Below are 15270 nucleotides of genomic sequence, written 5' to 3'. Positions count from 1 at the left end.
AAAATCCTGTCTTCCTTTCCTGTGTAGGCCTCCTTTTTGGCACAACGTAGCTGCTTAAACGTAGCTGTGAACCAAGGCTTGTTATTGTGTGTGTGTGTGTGTGTGTGTGTGTGTGTGTGTGTGTGTGTGTGTGTTTTCCTCTAGCCAGGTTTTCCCTATGTAACCAAGGTTTTTCTGCAGCCCCAGCTCAGTAGAATCACATCCACTCTTCTTCTGAGCTGGGGCTGCAGAAAAACCTTGGTTACGTAGGGAAAACCTGGCTAGAGGAAAGACACACATAAACCCTACGAAGAAGTAAGAATATATATATATATGTGTGTGTGTGTGTGTGTGTGTGTGTGTGTGTGTGTGTGTGTGTGTGTGTATATGTATGTATGTATGTATGTATGTATACGCAAGCTCTTGGTAGGCGCACACATGTCCTCACAGAAGCAAGTCGTATGTCACAGTATCCGTGAATTTATCCGAGCCCTCTGAAACAGCTTCAAAAACAACTTCAGTTTGCGTACTTAAAGGAAGCCTGAAGCTCTAACTTTGATTCCTCAATGCAAGACTTCGCTGTTTTTGGCCATAGGCTTTGCAGTTTTAAGTTTCTGCCTGTAGGGAGGAAGGAGATGGATCATACAAATGATCAGAAAGACACCTGCTCTTGGGAGAGAGCGGCAAGCACCTTTTAAGGTGACGTAGCAGTGATCCAATACGCCGATGCCTCTAGTGAGACAGCTGACGTGCTGAGTATATCTGGGCAGCTCAGGCTGCTTACCCATTCTCTGAAAAATGGAAGTCTCCTTTCTTTTGTTAAAGTTGCCAAAACCCTCTGTGTTGTTTCCCCAGTAATGCAGGCTTCACAGTCAAAATGTTTTAAGTTTTTTTTTTTTTGGGGGGGGGGATCTTAGTTACGACTGGAAAAGGCAGCTGCTTCCTAATTTAATCTCTGTATCTTTGATCAAAGCATATTTATTATTATGCATAGAAAGAAATGTTTCAGTGCGCGTTAGAATGCAGTATATGACTTAACACAGTGCTATGCTATGTGGTTAATCTGTTATATTGGTAACAATCAATGTAACCATAACGTCAACTTTTGCATCGTTTTTGCATGCTGAATAAAAAATTTACCATCCGCACAGAGTGCTAAATTAATTGCATGGTCAACTGTATTCATTTAGCTGTCCCCATTGGCACTCTGCCAACTTCACCCACACACACACCCACGGAGGGGGGGGAGAGAGAGCACGCACTATAATTATCTATAACCGTGATGGCGAACCTATGGCACATGTGCCACAGCTGGCATGCAGAGCCTTTTCTGCGGGCATGCGAGCCATTGTCCAGCTCAGCTCAGCTCCACTGCGCATACGCACGCATGCCTCCTGCCGGCCAGCTGATTTTCAGGATGCGCAAGGAACGAGGCACATGTGGGAGATGCGTGCACATGCCGGGGTTCGCGTGCACATCCGCGGGGGGCAGAGTGTGGGAGGGAGCAATGCACCCCTCCCCACAGCCCATATTTGGGCCCAGGAGGCTCCACACTGCCCATTTTGGATGCCAGGTAAGTGCAGGACCCGCGCAGAGCCTGAGAAGGGAGAAAAACGGGCCCTCCGGAAGTCCGGAAACAGGCCCGTTTCTGGCCTCCGGAGGGCATCCAGAACCCGGGGGAGGCCATTTTTTCCCAAAGGCTCAAGGAAAGTCTCCGGAGCCTGGGGGACCGAAAACACCCACCACCACCATGGTGCAGGAGGCCAAGTAGGCATGGGGGGGTCATGTGCGCATGCGCGGTGGGGTGGGGCGGTCGTGTGCACATGTGCGAGGGGCACACATTGCATTATGGATGCCACCACACACACGTGCTTTTGGCACTGGAAGAGCAAAGGGTTAGCCGTCACTGATCTATAATAATCCTTTGTCTTTTGTTATGCAGCTAATGCGTCATGGAGTGGGACTGTCTACCAGTTCTGATAGCGAACTGATCACTCAATTGTTGGCATTCACCCCTCCTTTAGAGCAAGATGATACACCAGACTGGGTGGCAAGGTAAATCTTTTGCCTCATGAGAAAAGAATTAAAATCAATAAAAGAGATCTTCATTTATGCAAGGCCAACGTCCCCACCCCCCTTGTTGGAATTCTTGTAATAAGAAGTGTATTAAACTAGCTTTTCTATTTCAGGATTAAAAATTTGATGAATGAAACACCCACTTCATATTCACTTCTGATGATGCATAAAGACATTATTTATGCAGTTCGTGATCCCTATGGGAACCGTCCTCTCTGTATTGGCCGCCTTGTTCCAGTAGGTGATATCAATGGAAAAGGTATGATTTCCCTATGTGAGCTCCTGGGAGTTCGGCAGGGTTTGGCTGATCCTCTAGCCAAGGATCACCGGGGTTCAATGAACCCCCAAACGCCACCCCTGGCTGGCCGCGCCCACTCCGCCCCACCCAGGAGTCTCCACACGGCCCGTTCATCATTCCAGGTAAGTGCAGGGGCCGCATGGAGGGTCTGAGAGGACAAAAGCCGGGCCTACCGGAGGTTCTGGAAGTCTGGAAACAGGCCTGTTTCTAGCCTCTGGAGGGGCTCCGGATCCCGGGGGAAGCTGTTTTCGCCCTCCCAGAGGCTCGAAAGCCTCTGGAGCCTAGGGAGGGCAAAAAAGACACACACACCCGCCGTGGTGCAAGCGGCTGACTAGGCCACACCCACCATGGCCACGCCCACCCAGCAACAGGGCAGCCAACCTGTTGCTAAAGGATCTGAAGCCCACCCCTGAATACACTCCTTTGAGAACTACGGTTGAAAGTACGTTATTTAAAAAATACTGTTACCTTTCTCAAATTCTTTTTTTTTTAAATCAGTGAACCACTTACCTTTCACCTTGAAAATGTAATTGCTGCACATTGTTAAGGGAAGATCACCTATCTTTAAGTTTCTGACCTATTCTCCAGTGAACGTGCACTTATGTGCTATATTAAATTAAACTGTAAAGTAAAACATGCAGTGGGTATGTTTATGATTAGTCTGTGACATCTATAATATTTGAAACTTAACTATTTTTGGTAATCATGACAGAGAATAAGAACATGTTCAAATGTATCAATGTAAATTTTAATTTAAATACATCAATCGATTTCCAGAAATATTTTTAGAATTATTTGAACTAGATTTAAATTTTGGAAAAGAATCTTTGGCATCTAGACTAACTAATGTGACATTAGTTATTTTCACACTTTTCACTGTATATTTGCTGTAGAGAGATAAATTTTTCATACTGCTATCACAGCAAAGCATAAATAATGTATTTTGTTAGTGAACTGGCATTTTGTTGTGTATTGAAAAATTCCAGTGTACTTATTACATCCTGCAAGTGACTATTGCCTGTTAAGTAGGTGTCTTCATCCCTCTTCAATGTTATTGTAGAAAACAGCAATTGCAGCCACAGCAAATGTAGTATGTAAAGTTAAACGGACAGAAATGAGGTTCTTAGAATTGTTAAGACATTTCTTTAATTATTGTTGAATTTATTACAGGGAAAAATAATGCTGCAACTGAAGGCTGGGTAGTATCTTCAGAATCCTGTAGCTTTTTATCTATTGGTGCAGAGTAAGTCCATCATTCATTTATTTAAAAGCAATCAAAATCAAATCAATAATTTCTTCACTGTTTAAGCAAGAACTGGGTACTGCTTCTACCATATTGGAGTACAACAATATTTAGTTTTAAAACAATAAAGCATTTGACCTGAAAGTCAATATTGCACTGAATCATTTTGCAATGTTGGAATTAGGGCACTTCCTAAAACACAGGTGTCAAACTCACCACGTCACATTGATATCACGTGACGTATCCCAACAGTTTTTTCCTTCGCCGAGCAGGCGTAGACATAACTTGTGTGTGACGCATCTGGCCCGCGGGCCGCCAGTTTGACGCTCCTGTCTTAAAAGTTAAATAATGAAATAATTCATCTGTGAAAACTAATTATGAATAAACTATTAAGCTCTAAGCATCGTGCTTTTGTTTATGCATATAGAATAAGAAAATATTTTATTTGGTCTTGAAATTGACTGCTTCATTTGCATCCTCAAAGAAAAATTGATTTTTTTTTCTTTTTAACTCGTTCCATTTTTCACTTTCAAGGAAGAAGTAAGTTCTTTTAGAAGTTGAGAAGATAATTTTTTTAAAAAACTGCCTTCTCGATAAGAAGGTATAAATTGAATAAATAATAAGTGCAGAATAATGATCAAAAACATCTGACAAAATAAAGAATAAATATAGATTTCTGTTGATACCCTTGCTCTTTAGAAAAAACATGTTATTGTCTTTCTAATCTGAAAACAATATTTCTTTATAACTAAATACCAGTGTTTCTAAGGAAAGCTGCTGGGGTGTTTAACATGTACAACTATATTTTCAAGATACTATCGGGAAGTCATGCCTGGAGAGATTGTGAAAATATCCAGATATGATGTCCAAACTTTAGATATTGTACCGAGACCTCAAGGAGATCCAGCAGCATTCTGCATTTTTGAATATGTATACTTTGCGAGGCCAGATAGCATCTTTGAAGGTAACCTATCCCCAAATCATCTTTGACTTGGGATACATTATTTTAGATTTTAAAAATTACAAAGTTATTCTAAACAAATCTTAACATTTTACTGGGTGCTTTAGAGAAATGTTACAAAACAAATTTTATCAGTATTGATCCTGTTGTAGAATCAAGAGGAAGGTTTCCATTATGTGTGCAGAATTAGATAGGATTATTTAACAATAGGACATTGTTAGCATGAAAGGCATTTCAGTTCTTTATAAATTCCATTGCTTTCTTTTCATAAGGGGTGGGGATTATAGTATTGATGGGTGAAAAATTGTATTGTGAAGAATTAATAGAAATTGGGAGGTGGCTTCAGAAAGAAATAGAAAAAAACAGACATAAACAAGTAAGCAATAGCAGGCAGATCAGTTAACAGCTTATCTTGTAAGGCTCAATTTAGCACAGGTGGGGGAAATATTTGGAGAAGCAGCATTTCAAACTCTTCCATGAAGCTCAACATAATTTTGCCACAGCTGTTAAGTGAATCACTGCAATTGTTAAGTTAGTAACACAGTTGTTAAGTGGATCTGGCTTCCCCGTTGACTTTGCTCGTCAGACAGTTGCAAAAGGTAATCACATGATCCCGGGACACTGCAACGGTCATAAAATATGAACCAGTTGCCAAGTGTCCCAATTTTGATCATGTGATCTTGGGGATGCTGCAATGGTGAAAAACAATCACTTTTCTCAGTCCCGTTGTAACTTTGAATGGTCACTAAACGAATGGTTGTAATTCAAGGACTACTTGTATAGTTCTGGCTTCCTGGATTGGCTCTTACAGCAAATCCGTGGTGGCACAATAGTTAGAATGAAGTTCTGCAGGCTACTTCTGCTGACTGTCAGCTGCCTGCAGTTTGGCAGTTCGAATCTCACCAGGCTCAAGGTTGACTCAGCTTTCCATCCTTCCGAGGTGGATAAAATGAGGACCCAGATTGTTGGGGGCTATATGCTGACCCTGTAAACCCCTTACAGAGGGCTGTAAAAGCACTGTGAAGCAGTCTATAAGTCTTAAGTATTATTGATATTACAGGCTCTTGGATGCATAATATGGAAATTGCTATGTAAATTTAAAAGAATCTGAATTTATTAGGTCAAGTTTTCATGAGACCTGACCATCATAGTTGAAACTTAGGTGCTTCTCAGAAAGCTAAATTAAAGTGGCACTTCTATTAGATGTGTAATTTTAAAATCAGAAGAGAGATTTATGGCCAATTCGGCACAAAAACACACCCAACGTTTTCATTCTTCACATAGGTCAAATGGTATATTCTGTAAGAAGGAGATGTGGTCAACAGCTTGCTATTGAGGCCCCAGTGGAAGCAGATTTGGTTAGCACAGTCCCAGAATCTGCAACTCCTGCAGCCCTTGGCTATGCACAGAAGGTACCTCTTTATACCCTCGTTTTTAATTATTTTTTTAAATTATAATTTATAATCCACTTGAGCCCGATACAAAACAAAACATCAGGAAAACACTGATTAAAAAAAAAATACTTTGTATGTCTGTTACTTTTACTCTGAATTAGAATACCAAATGAATAAATCGTGTTACAAAGAAAAAGAGGGAATTGTACTAATACAGATTTTGATCATTTGGCCTTTCCTTTGTGCAGTTCAAAGCGATGAATTAAAAAGTCAGTTCATTGCAAACCAATTTGATAATGGAAATTGTTTTAATCACTGCACCAAAAATGTACTAGATCTTTGTTGTTTTGCTTGTTTTCAGTGTGGCTTACCGTACATTGAAGTGCTTTGCAAAAACAGATATGTAGGAAGAACTTTCATCCAGCCAAACATGAGGTTAAGACAGCTGGGAGTGGCCAAAAAATTTGGAGTCTTGTCGGACAACTTCAAGGGAAAGCGAGTTGTCCTTATTGATGATTCGATTGTGCGAGGCAACACTATTTCCCCAATAATTAAACTATTGAGAGAATCTGGTGCTAAGGAGGTAAGTGTGCATATCAGAGTAGAGGGAAACGAAGGGGAAGAGATGTTTCATGACTAACTTGTTTCTCTTTCAATGCTCTTCTGCTTCTAACTACTACTCTTCTTGCTACTAAGACAAACCCAGTCAATTCTTCAACAGTGTCTTCTGTTCTTACCCTTATCCTTGTACCGTGTTTCCCTGAAAATAAGACCTCCCCTGAAAATAAGCCCTCCCCGAAAATGTTTAAACGCATGCACAGCCATTTCCTCTGGTTAGGGTTAGGGAGACAGAGCTGGAAATCAGGTAAGACGGCAAGAGGATCCCCGTCTTGCTCCACGCACCCCAAAATAATAAGACCTCCCCGAAAATAAGGCCAACCGCTTATTTCGGGGTTCAAAAAAATATAAGACAGGCAGTGGTGAAATCCAAATTCTTTTACTACCGGTTCTGTGGGTGTGGCTTGGTGGGCGTGGCAGGGGAAGGATACCGCAAAATCCCCATTCCCTCCCCACTCCAGGGGAAGGATACTGCAAAATCCCCATTCCCTCCCCACTCCTGGGGGAAGCATATTGCAAAATCTCCATTCTCACCCCATTCAGGGGCCAGCCAGAGGTGGTATTTGCCGGTTCTCTGAACTACTCAAAATTTCCGCTACCAATTCTCCAAACTGCTCAAAGTTTCCGCTACCGGCTCTCCATAACCTGCTGGATTTCACCCCTGAAGACAGGGTCTTATTTTCGGGGAAACATGGTAGCATCTGAAGTTGACTCAAGTTGCCCGTTGCAAATTATGACGTAATTAAAACCCTGCCAATATCATAATAGCATTTCCTCTCACAGGTGCACATCCGTGTGGCTTCACCTCCAATAAAATTTCCATGTTACATGGGAATAAACATTCCAACAAAAGAAGAACTTATTGCAAACAGGCCTGAATTTAAAGACCTAGCGGGGTACATAGGTAAAAAATATTTTATTTTTCATTCAAGCAAAAGTTTTAGAAGAGTAGCCAGGTTAATCTTGAAGGCAAATTGAGTTATTACAGCAGAGATTGTTACAGTTATAATTAATAAGGTTGTGTTGGTGGTTATAGCATTGCAGAAATTCATAGAATATTAGCCTTTCACCTGTGTCTCTTTATATCATGTAAAAGCTGACATGATCCTCTTTTGAAATGATGGGTTAAATTTTCCAGACGTATTGAACTTCAATACTCTTCTCATTTATTGGAATTAGAACGAGCCCAATAGGAATCAGTTGCTTAATTTTGAATAGACAGTGTTATTTCTTGAATGGAGAAAAACTATGATATAACCAAAGACCTTTGCATGTACAGAGTCTTGCATATTCAGGATCTATGTGGGAATGGGGTTTATTTTTTTCCTCATAATTTCCTCAAGTACTGGAATGTGCAAAAGATACTTTATTTTGTATAAAAGAGGCAGTGTCTGGGGACATGGAAGTTTAAAGTGAACTCTTCTAGCAGTCTTCCAATACTTGAGAAGCTGTCACAGATATGAGGGTTCGACTTTTCCAAAAAGTACCTGAAGGCAGGAGAAGAAGTAATGGGTGGAAGATCATTAAAGAAACATCCAACCTAGATCTAAGGAGAAATTTCCTGATATAGTGAGAACAATCAGTGGAACGGTTTGCCTCCAAAATTTGTGGGTGCTGCATCACTGAAGATTTTAAAGAAACACTGGACCATCATTTGTCCGGAATGGTATAGGGCAGAAGTGGGTTTCAGTGGTGAGTTGCCCCTGGTTCAGTCCGGTTCTATAGAACCGGTAGTAAAATTGGCAGTAGGCTCCGCCCACCTGCCACGACGTTATCACCAGTGATCTGAGCATGCACAGAAAAGCGTGTGCTCCCATTGCGAACCGGTAGTAAAGGTAAGTAGAACCCATCCCTGGTGGGTTTCACTTACCTTTACCACCGGTTCGCCATGCGCACATTCTCTTCGCTTTGCTTACTCCCGCACCTTCTGTTCATGCGCCCGGCCTCGAAAACGTGCCTCTAAATAGCACGACTTGAGCCAGGTTGGATGAGCGGGCTCACCAGCAATCGCCACTATTGGTTCACCCGAAGCAGTGCAGACCGGCAGAATACCACCTCTGGTACAGGGTCTCCTGAGCAGGGGTTTGGAAGTCCCTGTTTTTCTATGTTTTATCTCCACACACAGACAGAGATGTTTGTAGTTAGTTAAAGGAGGATTGTTTACATGAATTTGTTTCTACTATCCATTTAATGCATTGATTTTTCTGCATATATTAATGCCTTTGCTTAATGAAATAAGCATGTATTAATGTGCTGCAGATTTACATCATTAAATAATGTGCAAGATTAGATTAGAATTAACATATATTTGGTCAATATTTCATTCATCTAAATAAAAGGAACAGCATATTTTGCCTTATATAATTGGAAATACAATCTGACAGCTGATATATATAAAACCAAAATCTTTGCCTTAGGTAGGTCTAAACAATGCTCAACAAGTTTTTAAATCCGAAGAATCAAGATTAGCTAACGTTAATTGATTCATCTAATTAAAATGTCAGGTCCTTGCTAGTTCTATATTTGGAATTTCTCTTCCTGAAAACAGGACTTTTTACAGTTGGAATGTCATTGGAAAATAAAACATTAATATCATATTTTAACACATTTTAACACATTTTTCATTCTTTTGATTGAACTATGATTAACAAGCATTATCAAGTAACTAAATTAACAGAAACCCAAGATGCAGAGATCTTTGGTATCTAAAATAAAGATACTAAAAATATATAAAAAATTGAAATCTACAATGTAAATGAAGGTTTTGTACCTGTACAAATTTACCCGACATGTTAAGTCAGTAGTTCTAATGGTGCAATTACCAATCACTATATTTTATTAAAGATCCAACTATAGAAAATCTTCGAGTTAAGCAATTTAGGCAGCGTAAGATAGTACAATTTTCAATGATACGTTTTTCCTTCTCTTCAGGAGCTGACAGCGTTGTTTACCTCTCAGTAGAAGGATTGGTTTCGTCTGTTCAAGAAAGCATAAAAGCAAGACAAGACCATGAAAATAACCTAAAAACGAACAAGTTCAAAAGCGGGAAAATCGGCCATTGTACAGCTTGCCTGGTTGGAGTATATCCAGTAGAGCTAGAGTGGTGAATTTTGTGAATGTTATCACCAAAGGCTTAAAGTTTGGAACTGATGAAATGTGTTGCTGCTAAGCAAGTAATCAAACCACTCACATTTGCTTAAACCTTATTTGGAGAGGGTAAAAAAGGAGCAAAAAAAGAATAAATTTTAAAACAATCATGCAATAATGCTATAATGGGGGAAATGGTAGGAGGGGAGTGTAAATGAGTAAAAGACCTGGCAAAAATATCTTGATTCCATTGTTGGACTAATCTTGCCAAGAAACTTTGAAGGAGATCTTCTAAGGCTTTCACTCACAATAATGTATGTTTCTTAACAATTACGTTGTGAGAGGTTGTGAGCCATTAAGCCATCTCACATTTTAAGCTGTGTTCAATCACTTTTTAAAAACTGTGAATTTGATCTTAAAGCAACAAACAGATCTTTTAAATTTCACTATTTTTGTCACTGGTTTTATCCGGCAACATGGGATCCCTCGTCTGTATAGACGGAGTGTACTTTTTTAAAGCTGCAACTTTGAGCTGTAATCTGCCGCCAAAGACTGAATATTATTTTTATATAGTGCTTGGCTGAGACAAGGAGCCTCAGGGAACTGCTAAACAAATAGCAACTAATACCTTCAGCCTTAATTTTTTTTTTTAAAGTCTGGAAAATTTACCTTATAAAAGTTGCTTATTAAAGAGGTGTGCCAGGAAAAAAATCATCGGTTGATCATCACTAAATATAAGGGCTTATTTTCCTCAGTATCTTCTTTCAGATTCAATACTTAAATGTTGACTTCTCTTGCTGCAACTACCCTGTTTCCCTGAAAATAAGACCTCCCCAGATAATAAACCCAGTTGGGCTTTTGAGCACTAAAATAAACCCTCCCCCAAAAATATTTAACCACATGTGCAGCTGGTCCCCATCATTTCCAGTTAGGGTTAGGGAGACAGAGCTGGAAATCAGGTAAGACGGCAAGACGAACCCCATCTTGCTACCCGCGCCCCAAAATAATAAGACCTCCCTGAAAATAAGGCTAAGCGCTTATTTCAGGGTTCAAAAAAAATATAAAACAGGGTCTTATTTTCGGGGAAACACAGTAGCCTTCACTGAAAAATTAACATACAACTTTATTTCAATTAGAACCAATTTAATGATAATAATTTAATATATATTGCTGTTTTAATCATTTTCATTTTAAATTTAAAAATTCATTGTATTCATTCAAATTATTATTCTATTTAACAATAGTTGGGAGAGTGGTATTTGGAATGAAAGCCAATTCATTTATATAATTCAGATGACACTTCTGATTTCAAGTAGAAAATAAATTTGTTCCTACTCCAAAGTTCTAACCTCTAAATAATCTAACAAAGGGACAGGTAGTTATAACTTTCCAAACTGATAAAGTTTCTTTCCAAAAGTTTTTTTTTGTTAGGAGAAAACTCAGTCTGACACTCAAGGTCCAGCTACCAGAGATATGATTCACACCAGGCTACTGTTCTTTTTTTAATTGCTGGAGAAATGACATGAAGGATTTCTTGTTGTGCTTAGTCTCTTGAAAACATAAACTATGTTTACCCTTCCTGTTCATTCTGTATTTCATTTCCACATCTAGAGAAGATACCCACGCCCAGTAGCAAATGTTGGGCTATCCTCTTATCACCCTGCTTGTAGAGTCACTAACATCTGAACAGTCATGGGAATAAAACAGCCATCATTTCCAAATATTAATTTCCACACATTTTGGATAATGTTTGTCAGCACAAAAACTAACTCCAAGTGTTTCCTGTGTAATTGACGAAAGACTTAACAACTATTCTGTAGGACTGTCATACAGTCAGGTCAGATTGCTGATTTAGGATATAGAGAACTTTTCTCATTGTGGCTGAGATGATTGGGTAACACATCGGAAGTCTCAAAACTCCTCTCCCCAAATTTTTGTGAATCTTGGTTGGGTTCTTGGCATACCCTGTGCGTTGCTTCTGCAGATGTGTCATTACCAAGCCAGGGTAACATTATCCAGCGCATGGACCTGAATCTACATACCTGATCTCTGCCTACTGCTTTGGTATTTAAACATGGCTACTCTTGTTACCACCTGTATGGGACACTTTACCTTTAAAGCATCTTTCCTCTAATTTGATTGGATATGGGGGGGGCAGGCTCCAACAATCTCTATTGCTTTTCTAACAAATGACTTTCTTGTTTTTCGCTTTGGGAGGTGGATCAATTTCACAAATGATAAATAAAATTAAGGAAGGAAAAAAAAACTGCAAAAATACCTTTTTGGCTTTCTGTAGTTTACATTTAAAAAAATTTAGTGGCAAGGAAGACAAAAAATAGAAAGCCATTCCAATAACATGACTTGAAAATATCTCCCATTGAAAAACAATTTAAATATAAATGCCTTAAACTGTTTTCTTTTTTTATATATTGTATAACACAATGTCTGATCTGAACAGCCATATAAATTAAATAAAAATACAGGCGATAATGGTTAGGGGTAGATCATAACATGACGCTAGTTTGCGGAGATTACATATAGAAAATAAATACTAGGGGCAAACCCTTAAGGTCACGCTATCAAAAAAACATACCTAATACTTGTAGCTAACCTTTTTTAAAAAAAATTCAGAGATGGTCATATGCCAAAACATTCTCCCTCTGGGGATTCCAGTCAGTTAATTCTGAAGCAGTGGGGGAGATGCAACAAACTTCATTTCTGTTGTCAACCTCTTTTGATGAATGTGATGTATAATTTAGTATTGTAGGATCAAGCTTTACTGCCTGTGTGTTTCTGTCTGCTCCTTCTGGAATATTACAGCTTCATAAGGCTGTAATATTATGTAATAATATCACAGCTTCTACGACCCTGCAGATTTTTAATACCACAGTATTTGCCTTCTTCAATATATAGAGAAGGTCCTTTATTGGCTAGAGAGAGTCAGTATGCATAATCAGGAATGGTGTGCATTAAGACAACTATTGGTGCAATTATTAGAAGTTACGTATAAAAATAGTATGCCTTAATATGAAACACCCAATCAAGGCAGAGGAAGGTATTGTTAAATTTTTTTTTTCCAATTTTAAATGCAACCATTTAAAATATACGAACAGGGGAAAGAAATGAGAAGAGCTAAGAATGGTTGGAAGATCTAATTTTTCTTTTTTAAAAAACAAACCCTTAGTTCCTATATGGAAAAGGGCACAGAGAAACTTATTGGATGTTGCAGTGCTATATATATATATGATGATGAAATGCAAATATACATGATGTATTTTAGCAATTAATTTCTTTCCCAAGTCTGTACAGGAGATGATTGTGAGGAAAAAGACACCAACTTTTTTCCACAATGTGCTTATGAATGGTTTTTAGTGCAATAACGGTTTGAGCTGGGAAGCTTTGCTTTCACTTTTATTTGATTTTCAAACATTTATGTAAGTGGTAAAGATATGGGTATTCATGAAGAAAAGAGGCAGCAAAAGCACAAAAGATCTTACATTCTATAACTGCTACCTTTTAAATTATAAGACTGCCATCAACAACAAGGGAAGTGCACTTCAAATGCTATCCATTTAAATGTGTTATCTTTAAAAAAAATAAATGAATTTTTAAAAATCTCTCAGTATAACTGTGTGTTGTTGTTTTTTAACAAATACTTTTAAGCCATATGGATTACAGTATTTGAATGCGTTAAGTCTATTTGTGATTCCTACTCGGTACTGATTGTACCAAAGCAGTATTAGCAATATAATATTAGCAATATTGTTTTACCTATTTTTATCCTTCTGAAAAATGCCCATGGTTCCTTAAGAAATGCTTAAGTGCCGAATTAATAAATTAACTCATGCAAATAACCATATAAGTATTAGTAACAAGAATGCAACATGTTTACTTTGGCTTTCCAATAGTATTCAGCTAAAGATCGGTTTGGTTTATCGTATCTTTTAGAAAAAAGTAAAGTGACTTGAAGGGTAAAATGAAATCCAAATACTTGAGAAAATTATTCTTTTATCGGCTTTTAATGTAATAAGAGATTATTTAATTTTACAGGGCTTATATCTGACTTGCTTCCATCACCCCTTAAGAAATTGAGGATTAGTTTTAATAAAGAATAAAACAAAGCTTTTTGTTTATTTTTACTCACAAAAAAGTTTCTATTGAAAGTCATATGGTAAACTGTGGAGCACTGCAGAGATTTATTTCTAAGCTTCCGAGATTCCATAACTAGAAGTCTGACATGAAACTAATTCTCCAATTTAGATTTTCTGCGTTACATGCTAATACAGTTACTCCTCAATTTAGGACCACAATTGAGCCCAAATTTTCTATTGGTAGCAAGACAGTTGTTAAGTGAATTTTGCCCCATTTCATGACCTTTCTTGCCACAGTTGTTAAGTTAATCACTGCAGTTGTTAAGTTACTAACATGGTTTGTTAATTGAATCTGGCTTCCCCATTGATTTTGTCAGAAAGTTGCAAAAAATTATATGACCCCAGGACAATGCAACCATCATAAATATGAGCCAATTTCCAAAGTCTGAATTTTGATCACATGACCATGGGAATGCTACAACTGTTGTGTGAAAAGCCATCCAAAGTCATTTTTTATTGCTGCTGTAACTTCAAACAGTCACTAAACAAATGGAGGACTACATGAAACCATTAATCAGTTCTTAGCAAACAGCCACGACAGAAATATTAAATAACACATTTAATTAAATTAAGGTGACCAATCGTCCTCCTTTAGGGAGGACAGTCCTTCTTTTGTAAGTTCTGTCCTCTCTTGAAAAGTGTCCTACATGTCCTCCTTTTTGATATTTGAAGACTGTAAATCTCCGTATTCGATCGATGCCGATCCGATCCGTTGCGTGTGATGTGACGAATTTGTATTTGACATGACGATTCGTCAAGCCTCAGTACAGTGTGGCAAGACGCGATTATGAAACGCATGCGCTCCGCACAGGAGGATTGTTTTGAGAGAGTGCGCTCTGCACAGGTGGCTGTGCTTACTTCTTACCAAAACAAGACACGGCACACACGCAGGCATTAGACTCACTTCTTTTTTTTTTTCTTCAATTTATTTGTGTCCTCATTGTAAAAAAGTTGGTCACCTTAATTAAATGCATCTTGCTTTGACACACTCCTTCGTGGACTTGGCTTATTTTTTCTATCCTATGCTCTTCTCTATGTGAACTGAGGGAGGGAAAGAAGGAAGGAAGGAAAAAGAAAAAATTATGATACGAAAAGCAGTCTGAAGTCGATCTACAAAGAAAGTATGCAAGCATCCAATACCTTTGGGTATTGCTTGAAACATCCGGCCTCGTACAGCATTGTTCATCCAACATAAAGCAGCTCGTCTCGAGTTTTCTTTGCTGTGTCGGCAGTAAGATAAGCAGTATCCCATAAAAACTGATAATCCCACTCATCAGTTTGTTATCCTGGATTTCTATTTGACACTAAATTAGCAATTGAAGAAACTCTTTATCCTTCTTCAAGCTCTCAGCTGTGCTAGAATCCCCTATCTGCACATACAAATATCCTTAGATGGGATAGTATTTTTTCCAAAAGCACTTTTGTCTTAAATTTTGATCTTGGCCTTCCTAATGCTACTCCAG

General features: G+C 38.6%; 1 protein-coding gene across 2 annotated transcripts in view; it reads left to right on the top strand.

The window, feature by feature from the left end:
* PPAT (phosphoribosyl pyrophosphate amidotransferase) overlaps positions 1 to 13273 on the top strand; it is a 67332-nt gene extending 54059 nt beyond the window's left edge. For both annotated transcript variants that reach the window (XM_070948815.1, XM_070948816.1), the window contains exons 4-11: positions 1922 to 2034; positions 2169 to 2314; positions 3524 to 3596; positions 4409 to 4560; positions 5842 to 5969; positions 6313 to 6534; positions 7353 to 7473; positions 9501 to 13273. In XM_070948815.1, coding sequence (XP_070804916.1) covers positions 1922 to 2034; positions 2169 to 2314; positions 3524 to 3596; positions 4409 to 4560; positions 5842 to 5969; positions 6313 to 6534; positions 7353 to 7473; positions 9501 to 9676 — 1131 coding nt within the window. In that variant the 3' untranslated portion in view covers positions 9677 to 13273. The remainder of the gene's footprint in view (positions 1 to 1921; positions 2035 to 2168; positions 2315 to 3523; positions 3597 to 4408; positions 4561 to 5841; positions 5970 to 6312; positions 6535 to 7352; positions 7474 to 9500) is intronic.
* Positions 13274 to 15270: the final 1997 nt, after the last annotated feature.

Source organism: Pituophis catenifer, unplaced genomic scaffold (genome assembly GCF_029215685.1).
Source record: "Pituophis catenifer annectens isolate HBS135680 unplaced genomic scaffold, rPitCat1.0.hap2 SCAF_8, whole genome shotgun sequence".
Classification (NCBI taxonomy): domain Eukaryota; kingdom Metazoa; phylum Chordata; class Lepidosauria; order Squamata; family Colubridae; genus Pituophis; species Pituophis catenifer.
The sequence above is the reverse complement of the archived record's forward strand: the minus strand, read 5'-3'. Positions and strand labels throughout refer to the sequence as shown.